The sequence below is a fragment of the Macrosteles quadrilineatus genome, unplaced genomic scaffold (assembly GCF_028750875.1).
Source record: "Macrosteles quadrilineatus isolate MER2022 unplaced genomic scaffold, UCM_ALF_1.0 Scaffold_5__1_contigs__length_97177068, whole genome shotgun sequence".
NCBI classification, from domain to species: Eukaryota; Metazoa; Arthropoda; class Insecta; order Hemiptera; family Cicadellidae; genus Macrosteles; species Macrosteles quadrilineatus.
In genome coordinates, this window is record NW_026542598.1 from 71154802 (window position 1) to 71180791 (window position 25990).

Genomic DNA, 25990 nt, shown 5'->3' on the forward strand with positions numbered 1-25990 from the left:
AAAGTCCCATTTCGGGGCTCGATAGTGTTTTACATGCGAGTCCCTAGTAGTGAAAAATACTATAGGTACATATACAACTCTTTATGCATCATTACGATACGTAAAAGAAAGTTAATTTTTTACATGTAATAAAATATAGCAAAAATTTGGGGAACAAATTTCGGCACTGAGGTGAAATTATGTTGTTGTTGCTGTTGCTATAGTTGCTGCTGCTGTTGTTGCTGTTGCTGTTCAAGGAGAACAATAACTGGTATGTGGTTTACACCATTGGTCACCTAGTGCCATCGGTCCCCCGTTGAAGTAAGGAAGCGGCTTGTATATATGCGAACGGCGAGTACTTTCTTTCCGACGAGAACTAAACTTTTCAATTTTTAATTGTGGGATATTGGCATTGTGAAATGTGTTCAGTGTTGTATCAATATATTGTATTAATGTACTTCTCAGTTTATTTTGTTTTTTATTTGAGGTTAAAAACTAAAAATTATTTTTGTTAATTATTTGGTGTGAAAAACTACACCAACTGTGAAGTGACATTTACATATTATTTGTAAATAGATACAAAGGAGTATTCTTGATTGGAAGGAAACTATTTTCACATTATTTAAATTAGCTGAACGATGTAAATAATATTATAATAAAATACGCAATCATACAACCATAGGCAATAGAATTGGTGCAACGTACGCTGCTAGTTGGCGCTGGACGTAGTTAATCTGGGTATCAACAGAATGCGTGCGCGTCCTCAACACAACGATATTTTTTAAGAGTCCTTGGAGCCTAGACGTTATACCATTGACCATTGGATATAGGCTATACTTATAAAACAATTACAAAGTACAAAGAAAGTTTCTAGTCTCACAGTGCACAAATTACAATCACTTTGGTATTTGAAAAAATAGTTTTGGATGATAAATAATCCTTCAACACTAAGATGGCCAGGCTTTATTTTTTTTAACTTAAACTAAATATTGCTTTTGAGAAAGCATACCATAAGTTATTGGCACTGTACAGAAAATTTAAGATAAGTTAAAGAACACCGGATAATACGTTTCTTATATGCTCTACGGTCAAAGGCATGTAAGCTCATGATTTATTTTCTTATGGCCTTGAAGGTCACAGTCAGCTGACGAACATCACTTTTTGTGTCATGAGGAAGAGAAGAGAGAGGAGAGAAAGAACAATGTCGTCTGTCAAGTTGTCTGTCCTGTCGTAATGTGGGAGTTTCTCAGAAAATCTCAGTGACGTTGTTTTCAATGGATTTAGTAATTACAAATACTACTATTTAGTGCTACGATGGGTTCTAGAATAAGGTAAGTTATCTTTCCCAATGGATTAATCGAGTTAAACCAGCACATCGAGGGCTTGCATTATTTATTACTTCCTTGTTTATGTGCAAAATTATCTTTAGTCCCTAGCCTTCAAACCCAGCTGAATATCCCCCACTGAGATTGGATATTATAGTTTTAACAAAGGGTTATCTAGAGCTCAAGATTTCTTTTTACCTCACATTAGTCAAACAATTATAATTTTTTCTTGTGTTTAAAAAGGCAGGTTAAACATGAAGCACTTGAAAAGTTTGATTCAAGGTGCAGGCTAGCAATATAAACCAAAGACAGGACTAAGTTAGGTTTAACAATTTGTTGTGATTGAAATAATACAATAACTCATAAATTTGACTTATTTCAGTTGGGCAATTGTTTTTTTATCTCTAGAGTGGGCTAATGGGATGAACCACATTGTGGGGTTTTAAAAACCCCCAGGCACAACTAACTAGACAATACATTCTCTGTACCTAAAGTGTAAAACCAAGATAGGGATGACATGGGTTTACGTCCCAGTGCTGTACTTAAAATTTATTAGCTAGTTGGCTTTAGCTTATTATTGTACCTACTGTCCCCCCCCCCCTTGCTTTGTTGGACAAGTTCAATGCGTTATAGGCACGGAGCACACACTGGCCACCTATCCTTTAGGCAAGTTTTCAAAAGCTCGTAGGCCTATCAGTTTGAATATGCCTACTGTTATTCAATCGCTTTATGGTAATTTGCTTATTCTAAGCGTTCTTCCTCACGATTGATGCACCAAATATTGTAGGCTAGCTGTTAATTGTCCATTTATTTTGTTAAATTGCAAATATCCCAATATTGTCCATTGTTTTGAAAAATTGCATTGTTGTTTAATTTTTTCTTAATTTGTTATGTAGATTAAAAATTTCTTTGTATTTTTATTTCTTAAAACTTATGTTGCAGCTTTCGATTATGTAATGCCGACGTTTTGTAGCGTTTACTGTTTGCAGAACGGAGAATTTTTTTGAAGAAAACTAAGTTGTCAACTTTTTAACTTAGGCCTACAGAAATATTTTCTGCAAAAAATATTTTATTAGGCCTACCTTTTTATATAATACTTAGCATTTTCTGCAGAAACCTATAAACTTGCAGGTTAAGTTAAAGAAAGAAAAATGTGGCCCTAAAGTAAAAATAAAATATTTTTTTGAAAAAAAAACAATTTGGGCAGGGTGGGCTTTCTGCAGCCCTCACCGTCTTTCTGTGACAATGTAGCACTGTCGCCCGTAGTTCTGCTTTGGAACATTTCCTAATAGTTGTTTAGCCTCCGTATTACTGTATTATATTTAAAATTATGATAAACTTACATCAAATTTTGCAGAACATCTTGTTTTACATAACTACACTTAAGGTACTTGAAGACATCAATCACAATGTGGAAGAGTTTGAAATAGGCTATACAGAGCTGTTAAAACTGACGATTAGAAACAAATTGAATGATCAACCCTCCTTCCAATTCAACTAGCACATTTATACAGCTATCAGGATACTGGAGGAGAACAATGAATTAATGAACACGCCATAAGAAGACAAAGGCAGAGATCATAGATCCCCCTGACCACCATATATATCGATCAATCAATCAATCTTTATTTGCCATAAGGATACATTTACATATCATTGACAAAGTCTATTTGCCGTTTTCAAACCAAGTCTTAAATAAACAACAAAATACTCTTACAGGCCAAATATTACAATTAACATTCAACTCCATTCACATTCTTAACTGAAATTAAAACCAAACTAAAGGACAATTTCTCCCAGTTTAAAATAATCATCCAGACTATAAAAAGGGTTTTGAAGTAGATAATTAAAACATAGCCTTAAATTTGTTAATTGAATGAAAATTTATATTATTTTTTACTGAATTATACACTTTAATTGATAAAATTATGTGGCAATTACTAGTTTTACTAAGACGATTGGATTCTAACAGCGCAGTATTTTTAAAACGAGTGTTGTGACTGTGATTATTAAATTGAAGATATTCAGGGTTTTTTAATATATAAACAATCAGATCATAAATGAACAAATTTACTGCAGTTTGAATTTGCAGATCTATAAAAAGAGGTTTGCAATGATCAGGTTGCGTCCCTGTCATAGCTCTTAAAGCCCTTTTTTGGAGAATCAAAATAGTATATTAAATACCAGTTATAGGCCTAGTACTTTACTTTAGCCCGGTCATGTTCCCGTTTGTCAATGTTTCTTTGTTTATTTAGTGTTTTTTGTAAAAGTATATCGTTTTATGTTACCTTGTCTCATGTACACATGTATGTGTTTTTATTTTAACCCTGTTGACGACCTTCAAATATAGTGATTACTTGACACCTTGTTGGCCTTATCATGGTTCTGATTAAGAGCCAAAACTAGTTGCCACTACAGCAACCAGGTATACTATATGCAGGTGTTGTAGGCTACATCATTTTAAATACAGGCCTACATTCCCTTTTTATTTGTTCAAGTTAAAAAGTACAGTTCGTGACATCTAAGCTGGCACTTGGCAAATCACCACTAGCATCTTGTTCAAAAACATCTTGTCCCGTCATGCGGGTTGCGTCAACTGTCCTCGCGACTCAAGTGAAGGCGCTCAAGTACATAATATACGGGGAGTCAACCCCAAGAGAGGTAGAGGAAATGTTTGCAGTCCGGTCTTTTCCCTACTTCCACCCTCCTCCCGCCTACACTGCCCGTGCTAGGCCAAGTGCCAGCTTAGGTGTCACGAGCTGTAATGGTTGGTAATATAGGTTGCAATGTGGTTTTTCATTTGAGTTGACCACTGTAAAAAATATGTAAAACTAGCAACTACACACAGACCGACTAGTTTGGTATGACTCAACCGGTAGCGTTACACACTTGGAAGTCATGACATCAATGTAGTGTATTCAAATCCTGGAGCCCGCCACTACTGAAGCCCTACTGGTTCCCCCGCACGGGCCCCCGGGGACCGAGGTCAAAGAGGCTGCCTAGGCCTACCTCTTAAAAAAGTTTAAATTAGGCTAGCTTAAAAAAGTTCAGATTTTTTTTTTCTTTCCAAAGCAACTATAACTATATTTCCTGTTCCAGGGAGAATGTAAAACATTATTTTGAATGTTTCTGCGAAGTTGCCGGTCCTCAGCCTGATGGAACGGAAGCCTGGATAATCCAGAGATATCCAGAAACATATCGAGATGAACAAGTTCTTAAATCTGTCCCCAAGTTCACGTATCCGTGTGAATTTGACAAGTAAGTAACATATAAAACTGTTTTCTAGTTTCCAAGCACATCCTAGAAGTTAGTAGAATGATTGCATCAAGCGTTTATAGTTGTGTAACTACTTTGGCTGAGCAATTATTCCCCCGAAGAACAAGCCTCTAGACAATTCTGGGAAAATATTAATTATATTCTTCAACCAGTGTGGTTAGTAAATGACAGAGTAAAAATCATATTTTATATTTGATGTAAGAAAACATACCACAGACATATTAACTTTTTTTTCATGCTACAGCCATGGATCATTATAATTTTATTGGTTTTTCACATTTTGATAATGTATTATAAAATAGCAGGTTCGTGTTTTTAACAAGCTAGTTATTTCACACAAAATATTTATTCATTACTCTTTTAATTTAAAACAGTAAATGTACACTAATTATGATAGTGTAAGCCTACCCACCTATTTCTTTGTTGGCGGTTCAATTTTTATTTTTGAAAGGTAGATTTTTGTATAGGCCTACCTTGATAAGTTATAAAAAGTCAACATAAAATCATTCTGATTGACGTTAAACACCATTCTTTAACAACCATCATTAAACATCTTTAACCATTCAATAACAAAATTAATTTTTGAGACGCCTGTTCATTTTTTGAGACTAGAAACTTACTTGTAATATAATTTCATTAGCCTTTTAAAAGCTTTTAGAGTATAGATAATGGTTTAAAAGCAGTCCTATAATTGTGTAGTTTACTTTTAGTTATGGTACTTTACTTTAAACTCCCATGGCCATTAATACCATACCCTAGATAGGCGGTATTTGGCCTCACCAACAAGTTGCCTCCATCCCTCCCTGTCTTCCAAATCTTCTTGCTTTGCTCTCAATTTTCACAAATCTTTCTCCACCTGGTACTTCCAGCGATTCTTGGGTCTTCTTCCCGCTTGGCTTTGCCTCCAAACTTCTTAATTAGTCTGCTATATTCCCCCCTAAAAATTGTTGTGTAGTTCACAGCAAACAAAAAATTATCTTCAAAATATACATTTTGTTTGATTTTTTTTAGCATAGTGTTGATGTTCCAAAACACCTAGGCTAAGGTAATAGTGTTATATCAAAATACAAAAAAACAAATTGTTTAAAACATGTAAACTTACAAACTTAACCTAAATAAATAAACTCAATTACTGTAGGCCTACATTACTCCAGATTATTCCATTCAGATTATCTAACCATTTTGTTTTAAAATTGGTTTTGGTTATTCTCTCTACTGAAAGGTTTGTTTGATAAAAAGCCTTCATTGTGTAGCACAAAGGATCATTGAGGAAGTTTCACTAGTGTGAGAGATTGACCTTGAAACTGTTAATGAATGGGTCAGTGAGTCATTGTCTAGCCTACCTCTACCTCTAGCTCTGTGTTATCTAGAGTGGCTGCTGTGTGATAACAGCTATATGGATTCGGGTTACAAAAAGACATTAAATTGGATATTTTAAAGCATGTTCCATTTAAGTAGGGCAAACTGCAAAAACCTAAATAGAATAGTCATTTTTATAAAAAAATAGCTAGATTTTTGGTCGTATTGCTAGCCTAGTGGTAACAGACTTGAAGTGTGGTACAAGAGGGACGTTGATCCCCTACATATCCATAACAATTTGAATGGTTTAGGCTGATTTCCTTGTATTTCAGGTCTTTAAGTAGACAATGCTCGTGGACACTAAAAGAATAGTGTGTGATTTGCAGGCTAAATAATTCTAAAATTGTACCATAGATGAAGTAATATAATTTCATATGATTGTACTCTAAATTTGTAAACATTTTTTCTAAAATCCTATTTTTTTCTTAATCTTCTTCGTTCTGCTATGCACTAAGCTGTGTCCTCATTTTAACTAGTAACTACGGTATAAGAGTAAATTTTACTACTATTTTGCATGTGGGTTTCAGCTCTACAGTACAGCATTTCTCGTTTGTGCTGACAAGCTCGGACTCCAAGTGGACGTTTGGGTTTTGCCGTCATGATCCCAAGAGTGAGACGGCTTTGGTCGTCCTCAGTTACCTACCTTGGCACGAGTCGTTCACAAAGTGAGTCAATACTTGGGAAAATCAACCAATCAAACATTGCCATTGAGTTTCAACTTTTTTGTTAGTTCTTAGAAATTTTGATCGGCGATTTTCCTTTCCATGATACTCATCTACAGTTTAACACGTGTGGTCTACGTTATTTAACGTAGTGTGGGACTGGCGCGCGCTGCGGACTATGTTAAACATCATAGCACTCCTAACTCTAAAGTATTGAACCAGTGACCAGTGTGAGCTCAGCCTCGCACGGGGAACGTCGTTTCGCTTGCCGCTTGCTGTGCCAGTTTTATACTTTCCGTTATAATTAGTTTTCAGATCTGACAATTTCATCGGTGGTGGGGACTGTTCCAAATTTAGTGTAGTATGTGGTTTTGTCTTGGATTTAGTGAAATTGAATAGAATAACAATAATTACTGTAGTGTAGCATTGTGGATGGAATCTAACCTAAAAATTGTGCTTGACACCTTTTTTGCATTATTTTTTTATGGTGTATCCGGATTTTTGCCCCTGCTTTTCCCCTCTATTTCACAATACTGAGTGCCTGCTAGCAGTTTTGTTTTGTGCTGGTATCTGTTAGGTTCTTGTAAAACTACGTCCACAACAATTGGAATGCGGGACATACTACAATTTGCCTCTTATTTGGATGATACTAAATTTAAACATTTTCGCGCATTAGCCACCAACTGCGGAAGGCTATCGCGCATCCGCACTTAACGTGTTAATGAGCCCAATAAATCCATATATTAAAAATATGTTTTGCATATAGGCGGGTTGTTTTGAATTAAAGAACTAGTTGGTTTATCTATCACGCAACATACAACATACCTCCATTTTATAAAATAATGCATTAAGTTTAATAGTTTCAAAAAAATATTATAAAGATTTAACTTGAACCCTTTAGCATGTAATATTAAGCTTTAACATTTTTTACTTAAAGTAACACTTTTTCTTTAAAGAAATAGCTGACTCATTAGTTTTAAGCAAAATCAAAGAGCAAAGGTTTTCTCTGACAAAATTGTCATTTGAACTAATATTTAGTTACTGCAGGCATTATCTAAGGGGTTCCCTGATTAATTGACTTATGTTTGTGTATTTGACACTCTATAAATAGTATCTTTACTGACACACGCATGATGTAAGTTGAGCAAACAGATTATTGATATGTTGTCAGGAAGTTACTGGATGAGTAAAAATAACAACATGACTTTTGATTACAAGTTCTCATTTCATGTTACTTATTGACTACTCATCATGTTTTAGCGTCGTCAGCAAATATCATGTACCGTATATTTAATGTTAGAAAATGAAACTCTTCAATACTTTTCTGCAACCTATTATATTTTATTATAAAGTATCTATAGACAACATATTTTTTTTAATTGATCTTTTCACTTTAATCATTTATCAATCATATTACGGATAACCTCTTTAAAAATAATATTATCAATTATCAATTATGGGGATGAGATCAAGATGGGGATGCCAATGTGTGCGTATTTTAACCCGAATATGAGTCAAGGACGAGTGTAGGATGAGTGGTGCGATCTTGTAGTCTTGTTAGTGACTAAGACCAAAATGTTCTTTAGACACAGCTGTTAATTAATAGCCCTACAGCCAATGGCAACTAAGAGTCCTACAGTTTATAGCGGAATCCGAACCACATTTTTTCCTTGTAATTAACAAATCGATCTAATTATCAAGATAGTACTGCGGATAGTCGTAGTACTCACTAGTGCGAACGTTAATCCACACCAGGGAGCATTGCATCCACAATGCATACCTTTAAATACACACAATCCGTGACCTCCTAGTAGCTGGATTACAGGACGACGCCACCGTCCCAGTATACTTGTAGTAATAAGAGTGTAGGGTAATCTCTTAGGGTAGTATGACACTACTTGTTTTACGTGTACTTCACAACAGGGAGGGGATACAGAAGAGAATAATATGGCTCTTTATATCTACTTAAAAAAGATTTCACACTTGCCAATGATTATAGAGGTACAACACGATTGTCCTGCGTATTTTATTTTAATTAATATCTCTTTAGATTATCTATTTGCAATTAGCTGTGTAGCACAATCAAAATCAATAACTTTATCAAATTGTTAACTTAGATAAACTAGAATAAAGTAAATGAAAAGGTTAAATCTAGAGAAAAATAATCAATTATAAATTAAAACTATGCTTACAGTGTTCTCAAAACTTTGTGAAGCTTATTAGCTTTATAAATAGTTGAGAGTGAACGGATGTTGCACTTGAACAAAGTTAACTAAATCTTCAAAATCAATGGTTGTGCACAACCTATGTATGAAATTTACGAAGCTGCAAAAGTGATGAGACATTTATAAAATAAGCAAGGTCGCATTTTAAACAAATCCTGGGAGTGTTAAAACGTTTAAACACACCAAGGTTAAACAGACCTTGAGGAGTGAACATACAGTAACCTATATCCTCCATATTATGGAAACTCTATATGGTTTGTTTACAATTTACTTCAATAATTGCTAACCTGATTTCCTTTGTTTGTGATAGGTTCTTGAACATCATCTCAGAGTTGACCAACAGCGCTTCTGGAGATGAGTTGATTCCGTTCCTACAGTCTGTGTACCAAAGTCAGATCCCTGCGCCTAACACCAGCGTCAAGTTTCCTATTCGCCAAAACGGCACAAGCGTGAGTAAACAGACTGATAAGCTATTCAATCAATTATTTGTGACTTAAAGTTTTCTATGAGTTTTGTCACTTGTACTGTTATTTCTCAGTCAAGACATCAGTGTTACAAATTATCTATTTAACTTGTTTGTTTCAGTTCTTTACATGCCAAAGTCCTAGTCAATTTCAACTTCCAAGTATTCCGGAGAATGTAAGTTGTATGAGATTGTTCATATACTTTATTTGTTTAGTTAGATGTGATAGTTAAATAAGTGTTGCATCAAGGATTGAATCTATTCGCTATTTAACTATTTTTAATACTCTTCAATTCATATACCAAAGTAATGCTAGTAAAATCTAGTTAGTTTTGTTGTTTTTTCACAGACAAAAAGTACATTACTTCCCTCATCAACCATTATTTCTTCTTATATCTTAATTATTTGTTTTAATGATTGTTGTGTGCTAAGAAAAAAAAGTTATATTAACCTGCAAGCAAAGGTTTCTGAACTTTCATCACTCTCATGTTCAAAATTGATAGAACCACCAGTAGCCAACCTTGGTCAAAGGTTATTCTGGACAAATGTTTTGTGATTCCATTTTCAAGGTGGAATTAAGAACCAACAAACTAAACCATCTCTAGTTAAAAAGATATTTAACATACACATATAATTGGTTTTGTTTAGCATGAAATTGACGATTAGTAAACACCCTTAACGAATGTTCTTACAGCGTAATCTGACGGAATACTACAACGCGGTAGACAGCAACAACATGATGATCATATTTGCGTCGATGTTGTACGAGCGGAGGATTATCTTCACGTCTCGTCGTCTGAATCGTCTCTCTGCTTGCGTACAGTCCGCCAACGCCATCATCTACCCGATGCACTGGCAGCACATATTTATACCAGTGTTGCCGCAGCAACTCATAGACTACCTGCTTGCACCAATGCCCTACCTCATCGGTGTGTCTTCCACGTTGATTTCTGTGAGTATAACTAGACAACAACTTAGTCATAATGTTGTATAAAAATAAAAAAATACACACAACTGGAGATATAGGTGACATTTTAAGCACCCCATTATGTGCTCTTCTTCACCCAGTTGCAAAGTATAGCAACCAATAAAATACAAAATGCTGTTAAATTGTTATAGGTTGATCCAAAAATGTGTTAAAGCTTTAAGTTAAGCAGAGCCGTCTTTATAAAATGCGAGGCCTGGGGCAATACATAATTGCGAGGCCTTGTTTAACCAAGCTCACCGGGGGGTCTGAGGGGGGGGTCCAGGGGTCCCCCCCCGGAAAACTTTTGTAAAATTTAGGGATGGACGAGATTGGATTTTTAGTTCGAGACGAGACGAGATGAGATTTTTTATTTCTCATACAATTTCGAGACGGGATTTCCCTTCTCACACAACGGGAAATGCACTTTCGGAATTTTACCTGATTTTGTAACATTGTTAGATGACTGTTTAAATACAAAAATAATGATAATAGGCAAGAATATTTACAATCTTTTATTAAAAAACATCAGCATAACATTTTTTATTAATCACGCCTAACTTATTAAAAATGCCTACTATTAGGAAACATAGTGATATCAGTTAGAATAGAGTTCAACTTATCCTAAAATAAAATAAATCATAAAATAAAATATTAATTTGTATAAAATAGTTACTTGTTTTGACTTTTTTTATAGTAATAAAACATTCCTCACACTGCTAACACTGAACAAAACTTCTCAAATGTTATTAAAATAATTAAAGTAATATTTACATTTGAAGAATCAATTAAATAAGAACGCCTTCGCAAAGGAAACGCAACTACAACACGCTCCTGTATTGCGGGTATTGCATTGACTTTCTGCAGGCGTTTTTAATTATTTTTTCTCGTCTCGATTAAAATCTCGGCCAAAAAGAAATCTCGTCTTGTGTAACAAGATTTAAAATTTCCCGAAAATTTCCCGAGATTTCGAGACTTGACCATCCCTAGTAAAATTATACTTGTAAAGTCGTCATTTTAAGCACTTTGACGAAAAAAAATGAATATTTTACACTCTGAAAATAGGCGTGAATATTATTGCTAATTACACATATTATTGTTCCAATTCCAAAGTGGATATCATAAATATTGCACACGAAATTCTTTACAATCATTAATTTAAAAAAAATTAACACTTCTCCTTTACTGTGGATTGTGAATTGAATTAACACTTTGTAAATTAAACAAAGTGGCGGGACGACAATTAATAGTAAAAGCTTATAGGCTATCTTGTTTATTTTTTGTCAAGTTAGGTTTATTGTGTTTTCGGCAGTTGGTCTGTGGAGGGTGTTTTAAAGGTAAAAAATATTACATAAATAATTGTCAATGAGATACTTGCAAATTCGTCATTTTAAGCATTTTGATGAAACAAATGAATCTTTTACACTCTGTAAATGGCCGTTAATATTATAGCTAATTGCATACGGTATATTATTGTTCCAATTCCAAAGTGGATATCATAAATATTGTCCACGAAGTTCTTTACAATAATTAATAAAAAAATTAACACTTCTCTTCACTGTGGATTGTCGTCCCGTCACTTTGTAAATAGTAAATGCTCATAGGCTAACTTGTTTATGTACTTTTTGTCAAGATAGGTTTATTGCGTTTTCGGCAGTTGGTCTGTAATTGTGGTTTTAAAGGTAAAAAAATATTACCTATAATTGTCAATCTATAATATTAAAACGAAACAGTGTTTTTTTATTTCACGATTCTGAATCAACCACTCGACGGATTTTCATGATTTTTGTGTTGAAAGAAAGATAATTTTGAGAACTAGGGAATGTCGAAGCCATAATTTCAGTTTAGGGTCCCAGTTTTTTAGAAATTAAGTTTTAATTTTTAAAAAGTCTAGCTAAGATTCTAAACTAGCTTTTGGCATAAAATAATTTGCTTAACATAACAGCTGTAAACATTCAGCTTTTGTGTCACAAATTCAGCATTTGGATAAAAATGTAAAGACATACTTAGGGTTGACTTATTTCGGTATGTGTAATGCTAATAATTGATACGTTCAATTCTTCTGTAAGAGGATGACAGATTAATTTAATATACATAGTAAAATACTAGGATGTTCAAATTATTTTTTAAAGCAATCTTTGTAATCTTTGATTTGTTTTAGAGCAATATAATTTGTTTTAACTAACAGCTGGTTAGTTATAAAAATGCCCTATAGAACTATAAGGTTATTTACTCTGATTTTGTCATTGATTATAGGAAATAAGTAAGATTAGTAGACCACCGAGATAAGTAACACCATCGATGTATACAAGCCGAGGCTCTGTACACGAGTTAAATGAAAAAGATAATGCAAATTATTTTACTGCTCAACTTTTTTGGAAAGGGTAGGAAAATCACAATTTCTACATGTTTTAATTCATCTTGGCAGCTTTTTGTTTACAATCAATGTTTTTGAATGCTTGAACTTTGTTTGGATTAGGCCTGGAAATATTGATGTCATAAAGATGGTGATCAAGAATCCTCAGGAATACGATTTTAAATTACCACCACAACCTCAGACGGGTATTATATCCAAAGATATACAGATCAATGACGTAGATTGAACACAACTTCTTCATTGACCTAGGATACTACAATTAGACTAACCATCCTTTTATGAAATCTAAAAAAGTTGTTTGGCGTGTGTTTAGTTGTGGTTACGTTTAGAGGCGCTGAATATTTTATAGTTTAAATAAATGAATATGGGGAATTACAATGTACATTGATTCAATGAGGGTGGTTTAACGATCAAGGATATTGGAACTGATAACGGAATGGATAATAAACATAGACAATTAATTGCGTCACTACTAGCTTTACTAGCGTTTTTACTTTTTAAATTCCTTTAACATGTGACCAGTTCTTTTGTTCAAATGAATATTATTTTTGACTCAGCTGTTTACAAAACAAACTAATATGTTGTTGTGTTTACTTTTCTTTGTTTACACTTATTTATTTAGCAATTGATGCAGTGAAATTGACATAAAGGATGTGTGTGGACGATTCGTTTAATGATGTCAGGACACCAACGTTATAATTATGTGTACTGTGAATTTTATTGGATGTTTTCGTTTTATTTTAGGGAGTTTCAATTTACACCTACTGGAAATTGTGTATAGTATGAGTAATTGTATTGTGGTGATATTGATTATGGAAGAGGTAGGTATGCGATGGAAGGTGATATCATTGACTAGGCCTATACACTCTCAATTGATAATTACTCTTTCTACTGTAGGCTGCAATAAAATTTGTCTTTATACGTGTAAACTAGCTGTTCTGAGTTATAGGCCTACACCGTTTTAACTGACTACTCCCGTACGTAGGACGGGCTAACACCTCGTGAGTTTTTAATAATAAATTAAAAGAGGTAGTATCATTACAGTGTAATTGATTCACAGTATTACTTTTTACTTTGATGAAAAATATTGTCATAGGTTTATGTTTATTGCAAAATGCGAGTAGTTTACAGTCAGTCTTATCCACGCTGATTATCCATTCAATCCAGTAAACATTTACATCTGTAAATAAATTGAACTTAATTAATAATACAATAGATGTTTAATGGCACCAGTACCAGTACAGTAGAACCCCTCCCCTCATATCCGGCCACCACGGGACCAAGCCCCTGACCGGATAACGATTTGGCCGGATAAACCAACCTACTATGAAAATGACAATTCATACCTAATAATAATAGGTAATCAATATATGCAATCAAAATTATCATTTAATTCTGTTATGGGATCATTTTTAGACAAATAAACATGTTTGTAATAAAGGGAAAAAAATATTTGTAGGTTAAAGTCATTAAGTAATGAATGTACAAATATTATGATTCCAGGTAACAAAACATATTAAATGGAGGTAAAAATGACAATAAATTGTACTTAAAGATCATTAGGACTTAAATGGTACTTGCATTTCTACTCAACATTCTTAACCATTTTAAATTAATGTACTCGTACTGTACTGTACTAAACCCACTTTGGAAATAATCAACCAACTGATCAGAGGTTAGGCCTTCTAGCTCAACTCAACTGAGTATAGTGACTCAGCAAATAAATGTATAAACAAACAGATAAATAGTGAGAACATTTTATTTTATGACTTGAGCAGTCACAAAGACTAGTTAGTGCTTGCATCTAAACGTCTGTAAGCTGTGAGAAAAAAATTTTGATATTGGCTTCCTGGAAGGGGCCGGATAAACAGAGGACCGGTAAAACCAAGGCCGGATATGAGGGGTTCTACCTGTAAGAGTAAGCGTATGACTCACTCACATTCACCGGGGTGGCTGCCGCGAGGCTCGGGTTCCGTCATCGCCGCCGAGCTGTCAAACGTTGTTTGATATTCTTTTGTGTTTTAAATGTCGTTCGTAGGTTTTTAATCGATACAACAATTGATATAGGCTAATTCATAATAAATAAGACATATTTTAGGAACATGTATCTGTCTGTCCTTTATTTTTTTATTTTCATTCCAAAACATTAACTTATTTCTAGCGATAGTAAGGCATCGGCGGGCAGGCCTCGCCGGGCAAGCCTCGCTGGGCAGGCCTCGCCGGGCAGGCCTCGCCGGTCAGGCCTCGCCGGTCAGGCCTCGCCGGTCAGGCCTCGCCGGGCAGGCCTCGCTGGGCAGGCCTCGCTGGGCAGGCCTCGCTACTCGCTCCACCCTAAGGACGGCGCTGAAGTTAAGGGGGACATAGGGCTGTAACAAAGGCTTTTGGCCAAACTTGAATTTAGGCCATCTGACTATTTCTCCTCAGCTTTGGCCTTCTTCATGTTAACCTATTGTTGAAAATATTTGTCTAAGCCTAAAATGTATGTGTATAAAAAAATCCAATCAAAGTCTGACATGTTTGACCTTGTTTTGTTCTCACGTCCTGCTGAGAACGACAAAGATAGAGATATTGAATCAATGATGAATGAATCATGAATGCATGCAAGAGAGAAAGCAATTTGGCGAAGGCCGTTCTCTGAATGGATGGAGTAACATTACGAATTAGCCTTCCATGCAGTTAGCAAATTTGCTATCTATAAACCTTCAGAGTATCTATCTTGTTATGTCATGTACATTGTTAATTACCATCATTAAAGTTGTTGAGATTCCTGAACGTGTTTTCAATTGTTTTAAACTATGATTTTAAAAATATATATTAACTGTTTCATTAATATTTTTATTTTGAATTTGTTATTGAAAATAATCAATAATATGATGCTTGTTTATGGGGGGAAATATACACATAAACAAGCAATCTACAACAGTTTACTTATTCTCCATAAGAATATCATTTAAATTAACAATCTTTGAAATTTCTCTATATCCAATATCAGTACAAAACACTACAATATTCTACATTGTTTGTATTTTTACCCTCTTTAAAATGGTTTAGAGAGAAATTGGGAATTTTTTTTTTTTAGGATGAAAAAGAGAAAATCAATTGTTACCCCATAAAACTTTGTTCCCATAATCTGTTCAAAATGGTTTGGAAATAAATTGGAAAATTTTATGTTTTGAGGGTCAAAAATTTGATTTACTCCATAAAACCCCGTTCCCATGGTCCGATCACGCTGTTTCACGAATTTGATCAAATAAACGTAGGTTTACTCCCTTGTACCAAATTGATCGTACCTACGGACACATATACAGTAACTTGTATGAATTTGAACTGATGGTGTTTTTTGGCCTCTGAAACATCAAAACGAAAAAGTAAATCGGTCCCGGGTCCATGAGCCCACTTGAGACTTACGTTAATAGCTTATTCCCTATATGGGAAATTCGCTAAAATTCCAATGGCATAGATAAATGCAAAATACACTAAAATATCATGTCAAATTATTGTTTTTAAATTATATTTTAATATGATGAATGATTTACAGAAAGTGAGGCGTAATGACATGGGGGAGGTTGTTATCTTGGACGCGGACAACAACACTGTGGAGACTCCATTCCAAGATTTGGAGAGTTTACCTCCAGATGTGGTGAGTGCACTCCCCTCATGACACCCCTAGGTTAGACTGCAAAATCTTGACTTAACTTATTTCTTAAGCCCACAGAGAACGTAGGGAGACAAAAGCTCTCTGCCATACTCGATTTTTTACCACTGCTATATTTCTCGCCATCTCTTGCCTTCTTCCTTTTCTACTGATCTCCTCCACATTTTTTTGGTCAATATATTGTGACCCTTCCAAAGTGTGGGCTACCCGTCTGTACTTGTTGACAATTCCAGTCTGTTTATAGTTTTTTTTTATTGGTTTTTACATTAACCTTTCCCGAACTTTAGGTGGATATATGGGCTAGCATTTTGTGCATAGCGGACAGTAGGCAAATTCTGGTTCATTACTTTCCCTATCCTCAGTTTACATGTTCATCCGTCCCTCCCATGGTTCAAACTAAGCTATACAAATTCTTATAATCTGATATCATCATAAATATACAAGACAGTAATATTTATCTTTCTATTCCAGGTAAAGAATCTGCGTGCACAGCTGCGTAACCGTGCAGCACTGCTAGGTGACGGTGTGTCTCGCGCCTTTCTACGTGCGTTGGTACAACTCATCGGAGGCTACAGGGACGCACTGCGGTTTCATCAGGGTGAGAAGATTACTTTCAACCAGGACGCCTTCGTTGAGTCACGTCCTCCGCCTATGCAGCCGTTCCTCAGGAAAATGCTTGAGCTACAAACCTTCCAGCAGGTATGTCTTTTTTATGTGTGTTGCTCTACTCCATTGGCATCTTTATGTTTTTGTAAGAAATGGTCCACTGTCTGGTTTTGTTACATCGACCTTTTGTTGGATACTCAATGAAAATTAGCATATGGGAACAGAATAGCTCTCTATCTAAAAACTTGGAATCCTACCACAGTCCATAGTACACTTAGTATTGAAATAATTTGTGTAGAAAATGTAATTTACTCAAACCTCAGTGGCACTTTCAGAGTATCTTTGAACTTTGAATAGAACTTTTGATTGAGATTTGAATGTTTAGTCAAACTTGATAAAAAAGGGACAACCCCATTCTTATCTTGTAATTGTTTGATGAGTAGCAGTCTACCTGTTTGCTGAAAATGAATCAGTAAGATGTAGAAGTTTAAAACTTATTGATTATACATCTATGCCTATATTTGAAAGATTAAAAGCCAATGAATGGCTAATAGCCTTGTCTAAGACAAGGCTGTAGCGAGAATAAAGTGGCAAGCAGCAGTTCCGACTTACTGAAAAAGCTGTGGTTATAAATTCATATGGAGCAATATAAATGTTTACACTTTTGTTATTACTGTTATTGTTATTACCATAGCAATAGTCAGGGGAGTGCAGCATTGCTACTTACTGTTCACTTTGGCTGTGTCGTAAAGGAAACCATGCAATATCAGATCAACTACTGTAGACATAAAAAAATAAATAAACTTAGTTGTATTCCTCCAACGTTTGTATTTCAGGTGTTGGCCTAACATGATTTTCTAAATATTGTGAATTCTCTCTACTCTCTTTTAGTAGTTTATTAGTTTGAGTTAAGTACTTTTATATCACAGGTACTATTATTCAGCCCATTTATTATATTGCATTGGTTACTTTAATTTAAATTCTGGAATCATCAATTGAGTATACATAAGTGTAAAGCCTTGGATCCAAAGTCAAAAGTACAAGCAAACCAAGTATGTATAAAGATTATGGCCCATTCCATTTCAGGAGTCAAACTGCACTTTAAATATTGTTCATTGTTATTTATAATCCTTTTTATCAGTTTATAGAGGAAAGACTGGACATGCTGAACGCAGGTCTCGGGTTCTCAGACGAATTTGAGATGGAAGCCTGCAACTACTCGGAAAAGTCGAGTTCTCGGCTGAAGCAGCAATATCGAGAATACCTTTCCACAATACGTAAGGACACCTCGGCAATGTTCCGCAGCGTCAAGTCTCGGGTACGTTCTGCTCTTTTCTTGCTTAGAAAATCACATTTTTACTCTTTGAAAAAAGGGTGTAAACGGAAATGTCATGATGTTGCTGATTAAATGTTGGTAATGTGGATTTGACATTGTTAATGCATTTTATGACTGTTTTGCTCGTGAAATGTTTTTAAATAAATTTTAATATATTTGCTTTTACTTTCAGTACTTATTATTTATTACCTTTCAAATTTGTAAGGGAAAACTCTTGAGGCAGTATAATCTTTAGAATTGAGACAATCAGTTACTTGTTAAAGTTTATGCAGAGATTAAAAAATTAATAAGTCAATTGGAAGTAAATCAAATTTACTAAACTTATCATCTGAGTTATTTTCCCCAAACTCCTCTGCTTTAATAATACCTATTTCAATTGAAATATACTTTTACAAACTGCTTTATAATTTCTAAAAGTATTACTTGGCATGTTTTTAAGCTAAAGTAAATTTTGTGTTATTGCATGCATGTCAAACGGTGCAATGTGCCTGATTATTTGTTCACAAATTTCGGTTGGTTTATTTTTGGTTGCACTTTCAGGCAAACCCAGCAATGAAATCTGCTGTGAAAACTGTAAGTAACACGCGTGCAAGATTCCGCATGTGCATGTTTTATCTTGCATGAACAAGTTATATATTCTAATTCTATATTGAGTCATCAAAGATGGAAATATCTATCATCTAGGAAATGTATGTTTGAAAAAAATAATTGTAATGACCATGAGAAAACTTTTAAGACATTTGCCGCCTTCAATTCATGGTAAAAGTATAATTTCTTGTGTAACTTAGGGTGTTTGAAATTTTTGGCAATTAAATCATCAGTGATGGCCCAGTTGTGTAATCTTTTAGTCAGACAACTAAACTTTGCAATATTTAGATCTTCTTTGGGTTGAAATATTTTGAAATTTTGCAACCTTTCACTAATATTGTGAAAAGAACATTATTTAAGATTAATTAGTTGTTCAAAATTGGACTTTCATGTTAAAGCACTGCATTGTTTAGAACTCGATCAATGTCAACATTTCTTTTGTAGATTTAAACAATAAGTTTACAGGAAACGCATATGAATGAACATTTATATCAACCTTTTATTACATTATAACATATTCTGATACTAAGGACAATGAACAACATGAAATTTAGAGAGCACACTCTCTTAAATACAAGGAGATTGAAGTATTTTACCTATCAAGTCAGCTCATTGTAGTATCTTGGGTTGATAGCCAAACATTTCTGGTGTGAGACTGCTTCTCGCTGCTGTCAAGAGAATGTGATTGGTTGATAAAGGTTGGGGGCATCATGGGGGTTGGGGCAGGACACTTGGCAGACAACAAGGATGATAGCCTAGCTCTGGGTGCAGTCAAGACACAGCAGACAATGAAGGCTTTAATGTGTAGGAGGAGTAGCAATCTTTTTTGAACTAGTGTTCAAGCCACTAAATCGGTTCATTGTGTATTATTGTAAATTTTTTCAGCACAATCAATTATCAAACTTATTTTATCATAAGTTAGTTATGGAGAAGTTGCACCAGTCCATAGTGAAATATTGGTACTAGGCTACATAATGTCACAAATATAAAATAATAAACAAAAATGGAGGATTGAACATAAAACAGACTAATAATATTTTTCAAACGTATGATATACTAGGTATTATTGTTGACCATAGCGTTGGTAGTATGGTAAACATTTAGGTATGGTAAATGTTCGATTGTTTTATAGTTTTGTCCCCTTAGACACCCTTAGATTTAGGGTTTAAATCCTGTCGAGGTTAGGTCCAATGTGACATGAGGTGCTCACCAGTTTGCCGCAAAACTTGGTGAATGAATCCCATACTATGAACAGTCAGCACAGGTACAAGTTTACAGGATGGGAGGATTGTTTTTCAAATCTCAAAACAGATATTTTGTTCCTTTTTAGTTTTTTTTTTTTTTTTTTTTACCTACCGTGTGTGTGTTAACAGAAATTTGCCTTAAATACTATTAAAGTGATGTGTCCAGGTGAAAGGAAAACATGAGAATAGGCATAAATAAATCATATATTTCATAACTAGTCCTGAAAGTGATCCATTTCGGGGCAAGATACGTTTACGAGGAAGGAGAGGTGTGAGTGTGAAAAACAACCATCAAGCCCTGAAATGGATCTTTCGTGTCGAGTAGTGAATGATACTTTACATCACGGTGAAATCCTACTAGGTTTCCTGGTTTTAGTTTTACAATTTATTTTCTTTTAAAGAATACATTCTATATTGGTGCTTTCGTCAAGCCAAACAGGAACTTGGTTTTTTTCATAGGGGAAATTAAAAATTTGTTTGGGTAGGGATAAGTAATGTACAGGCAAAATTACATGTTTATGTTTTAATAGTTTGGAAATCGACAATTTTCGTATAGCAAATGTGTTTGGGAAAGGAAAAGGTTTGTTTGGGTTAGGAAAAGTAATGTTTAGTACAGGTAAAATCTTGTTTTGATAGATTGGATATCGACGATACAACCATTTTTGTGTAGCTGAGATGAACAGAAATGCGCCATTTACATATACAGAGTGATAAAAAAGGTCTATGGGCATGATAGTTAATTAATAAGTTTTGTTTTGAGATATTCATCATCTATGTTATTTGCAGGGGTGGGAAGCATGCAGATATGTTCTGGATTATATTTCTTCTTTCTTCATCAAACCTATAACTAGTGAGTCACAGGGTTTTGTGTGCAGTTTAAAGGTTTTGGTGATTTTCGCTGCATTTTCAGTTTGAGCTTGAATTGTACCAAACAGCCCTGCATCGAATATCTATGATAACATGTGTCTAATTTGACTGGTGTTTGGATTTAAATATTTCTATATAGATTTTTGAACATTTCTGATGCTGAATACTTAAATATTTTTATGTAATTGGTGAAGAGGGTTTTTGCTTCCACCCCTGCATGTATAAAGGAATTCAGTAAAATATTCCAGTTATTGAGTGCCTAATATAAACCTAAAAAAAGTATATAATCTCAAGTCCAGACTTATTGAGGTTTGATTACTTATTTATGCTGCTTTTGAATTGTCGGTGTTATTACAATAAATTTATTAATTTACTTTATATAAATAATTAAGCTAAATTGTATTGCATCCAGTGCTAGCTGTCTCCTGCTACGCCTGGCTGAGGTATGAATTATTTTTATACATTGAAATAATATAAAATAAATAAAAGATTATAAAATAATAATAACAAACTTTGATTTTACTTTAGAAGACTCTGAAATGAAAACGTACAGCAACCCTAAACTTAGGTATTATCAAGAAAAAGAAAATTAAAAAACATTTGAAAAAACTAACAAAATTAGTTGTAGGTGTACGGCAATTTCGGTATTCGGCTCGACTTGAGTGAAAACTTGAAGTAGTCAAGCTTTTTAATGAGTTGGTTGGTAGAGTTTTTATTTTCAAGTAGGCCTATGGCAGACTCAACGCACAATCTTTACTGTTGCAATTTATTGTGTAACTCTTACTGTCAACGTCAACTGGCCGTATAGCATATTGAAATATTTTAGTTCACTATATAAAAATACTCTACTCAAAATTGCTTGAGGCTCACAACTTTTCTTTAAATTTGACTCATAAATTCACTATTCGCACACACCTCAATTTTACCCTTAGAAAATGTTAAAACTGATGAATATTTTAAGAGATATGTCTTGTATTTTCTCCAGTTAAATCCTTTTATGGAATCCAAGTACTATGAAACTACGTTTGAAGTAGGGCGTAAGTCTAAGTTCAACAATCAACCATTTTAAAATAGCAAATGATGTTTCAAATAAGTTTTAAATATTTTTTATCCATCTAATTTGCTCAAAGTAAAAGCTTTTTAATTGTAATTCCCCTGTTGCTCATATGAAAGTAACCTGTGTATGTATGTGGTGGGCGGTAACGCATGGGAATTGCGTTCCCACTTTGATTTTTCCTAAAAATCCATATATTGGCAAGTGACCCATATTTTTACGTGACAACTATCGACATTCATGCCCTGGAGAATTTACAACCACACCACTGCTTGTTTGCCCCTAAAGTGTTATTATTAATTCAGTTGGTGTTATTCATCACAGGTTATCACAGTATTAGTTTTACCTCAACACAACTACTCTTTTTATCTACGCATTGGATTATTTGTGTAGGGAACAATCCAAACCTGGTACTTTCTAACGTCAACCTTTTCTTAGATACCATCATTTATTAGCTGTAACATTAGTAACTTGTTTCAGGTGAAGGAGCGAGGGAAGAATGTGGGTAAGGCGTACAAGGGTATCAGGTCCAAGTTCAGAGAGGGAGGCACGCGAGAGGTTGGAGGGGAGTTAGGGGGGTCGTCAGTTTCCCCCACCTCCACTACAGCTCGACCACGACCACATACCACCTTCATTACCTCAGCCGCTACGTCGTACAGGAGAGATCTGAGCATCAAACAGAGGCTGAGCGCTGGACCTGATAGGTAAAGGAGTTATTATTTCACACTAGTGACCTAGTTAAATTTATTACGCTTAATTTAAAAAACATCAAGCCCTATATGGGAGATGTTTCATAATATAGGTATCTATCAAGAAAATTTGAGGTAAGATTTGTATTGATATTTCAATTTCCAGCCGTAACCAGTACAGTCCGTTAAGTCCTTCTTCCCCAGAAAACTCCAGTTTCAACCTCTCTCCGTTGGACATGGACCTGATGGGAGATCTACAGGATGTCATCTTCCGCAACTGTACCAACGGCAACACCTCACCTGCGGTTTCTCCCACGGTAGATCGTACGGTAAGTTACTTTATTTTATTATTATTATTTTTTTTTTTTATGTCTTTAAAATTAGCTATTAACACTAAGTTTTAAGTCTTGCAATTGGTTTTGTTTTGAATTTCAATTGGAAAGAAAGGCAAGGTTTAACACCTAAAGAAGAATTACCGGTATTCTCTGTTGATCATGTTTGTAAGGACAGCAAGCTTATATCTGGATGGGACAAATTACACAAAAGTTAGAGTATTCCATTGTCACTATAGTTAACCAAACATAAACATTTCTTAAGCCATTTTAACAAAATCCTTTCTTGGTTGAAAATCTTTTAGTAACGAGTGATCTTGAGGACGTTATAGGCCTATATGATAGTTCTTTGTGAAATATTTCAGCCCAGTCGGTTCAGTTGTTTTAGGTCAACCCTGTGTTAACGACATACAGAAACCCTCTGTTCTTCATGACACAATCCATTCAAACCATAATTAATTGTGTTTTCAACTTTGTACACTTAGCCATATGATGATAAGTATAAAACTGAGGGTTAAGTTTTGCCTCCAGTTGAAGCCAGTGCGTAGCCTAGAGAACTTCCATGGTGAAGGGCTCAGCTACAGTGGTGGTAGTGCGGTGCAGGCCAGTGCGCCAGATCTCTTTGGTGCCAGCCCCTTCACTGCTGCGCCAGCTGGGGAAGGGGTTGACGGGGACAGTGTGAGACTGATCAGCTCAGCTGATACCGTTAGACTGCCGCCCCCTTCCTCTTCTCGCCCCCATAGCAAGGTGAGCATTGATGGAATAATTCAAATAATTTTAATAATATTATTGTTCACTAACAATTAACACCACTATTAAATAATCATGTCATCGATAGAAAATGTTTAGCCCCTCGGGATTGAAATTGAACATAGCTTGGCAAAACCATTCTGCACATTTTGGCAGATGTAATGTAATGCTGAATGATTGTAATGAATCTTGTTTTTGGAATTTTATAAAATGAACAGGCTAACCTGGACGTTTTAATATCTAATGTTGACCTTTTATTAGCTAGCATCATAAATTGATACCTAGCCCAATGACAAATGGTATCTGGGCCCAGAAACTATATGGCTTTTAATCAAACCAGCGACCTCCAGATTTGAAGGCAAGCACTGTAATCACTCGGTTACCCAACGTGCAAAATAATTGTCAGCACTCGTGTAGTCAACCTTATTATCTTGTGGAATGAAACCTAATGCAATGGGGAGCTTATGATATCCGGGTGAAACGCGTATTTCACAATTTATAAGCCCCTGTCCGTCTATCCTCTGTATTATGTCATAAATCAAGATTCTATAAGATATTGCAGTGTTTATTGGCAAATGAGACTTTTTTCAGATTCAATATTCATTGCACTAAAAAGGAGTAGCAGTTACATGACAAAAACTATTTTGCATTATTATTTTTCTTATGTTTAGCCTGATAGAAAAATAAATGTTTGTCACCAAAAGCCACAACCTACAACAACAGTTGGTCCTTATTTGAAATTCGGTCATGGACATAAAAACATACCTAAAATTGTCTGCAGTTGATTCTTAAGAATTGTCTTCTTAAGAATTGTATGGTTTTGTTCACAGACTGAAGAGATGAACCTGATCCGCCTTGACTCGTTGACCAGCGTGGATGATTTTGATCCGTTGTTGTCGAAGGAGACGGAAAGCGCTAAACCCCCTCTACACCGTGGACTGAGCCTAACCAATCCTCTCTACCCCTACTACACTCCCCAGCACAATGACCTTGCTCTGCTCAAAGACTATGGGATAGACTTTAACAGCCTGAGTCTGCAGACGACACCTGCGCGGACACTCGACTGCAACGGAACTGAGTTCAATGCCACCAGATCATTAGACTTCACGCTCACTCCTGCACCGTCCACGCAAACCTCTCAACTAAATTGGACTAAGTTCGACTAACAAACAGCTGGAGGCTAATTGTGATTACAGGTGCGCAAGTATTATAGGTTGTACGGATCTTTTACGTTCGAGCTTTAAAGCTGAGATCAAAGTAGTCAGTTTTGACTTTAATTTTGTAAAAATCAGCATGGTACTGTAAGAAACGTCTAAATTATGACTGGAATGCTCAATTATTGTTTATGGTGCTAAATTATGGTAGATCAAAGCTTTACTATGTCTTTTATTAATTAAATTTTTTATGTTTAAGTTCAATTCTAAATTGTTATTGTGCGTAGCTTTCCTAACGTCTTAGAATGTGCAGTTCTGATTAAATTATTCTGGAGTGATTGGATCACATACTCTTTGTTATTGTTGGATTTAAACCTAAATTTTAAATTATATTTTTTATTAAATGACCAATGCTCTCCACCAATTATAAGAAATCTAAAACCTTCCATTTTTCTAACAAAACATAGCTTTACATAGAACGAGAAGTAATTCTCATTTTGTTTAGCTTATTGAAACTATGCACATAGTTCCGAATAAACTCTTTACTTTATTTTGAAATTGTTAATAGGCTATTTTGAAATTTAAAAATATTAGGGCCTATATTTTATAAATTCTTAAAAAAGCACAATATTATAAATTTTTAATATATTAATATTTTATATAGTATTTATTTTGAATAACTTTAGAAGCTAAGTTATGGTATTATAAGGACGCGTTGCAGAAAGTCAACAGTCCCGGAAGGTCAAATAATTTATACCTGTGCCGCTAGGTCAAAAACTATAATGTTTGCAGTGTCTGTAGATCAAAAATCCCAGTAAGTCAAATAGTACATTCCGAGCTAAAAACGTGGTCTATGTTAAAGCAATTGACTTATTGGGAATTTGACCTAATGCAACAGCAGTTTTAATATAACGAAATAAGATAAAATATAAGTTCAGTTTCGCTGAGTCAACAGTGCCGGAAGGTCAAAAGTATAATCTGTTAAAAACAGTGATAGTCCTCTCGACGCATGACTTCAATAATTTCGTGTTTTGGTGTACTTTAAGTTGTGCTAAAATTTTGAAAATTGGCACAGAGCTTCTTGG

At 34.8% G+C, this 25990-nt stretch overlaps 1 protein-coding gene across 2 annotated transcripts; it reads left to right on the plus strand.

The window, feature by feature from the left end:
• Positions 1–1177: 1177 nt before the first annotated feature.
• LOC128995852 (DENN domain-containing protein 1A-like) lies at positions 1178–25452 on the plus strand. 2 transcript variants are annotated; one of them, XM_054420876.1, is made up of 14 exons: positions 1178–1310; positions 4404–4562; positions 6467–6604; positions 9137–9275; positions 9412–9465; positions 9984–10241; positions 16169–16270; positions 16757–16984; positions 18033–18209; positions 18768–18800; positions 22461–22684; positions 22836–22998; positions 23533–23748; positions 24582–25452. In XM_054420876.1, the coding sequence occupies exons 1-14, from the start codon at positions 1294–1296 to the stop codon at positions 24915–24917; spliced, it is 2244 nt and encodes a 747-aa protein (XP_054276851.1). In that variant the 5' UTR covers positions 1178–1293; the 3' UTR covers positions 24918–25452. The 2 variants fall into 2 exon arrangements, with proteins under 2 accessions (XP_054276851.1, XP_054276852.1); XM_054420877.1 differs by lacking the exon at positions 18768–18800.
• Positions 25453–25990: the final 538 nt, after the last annotated feature.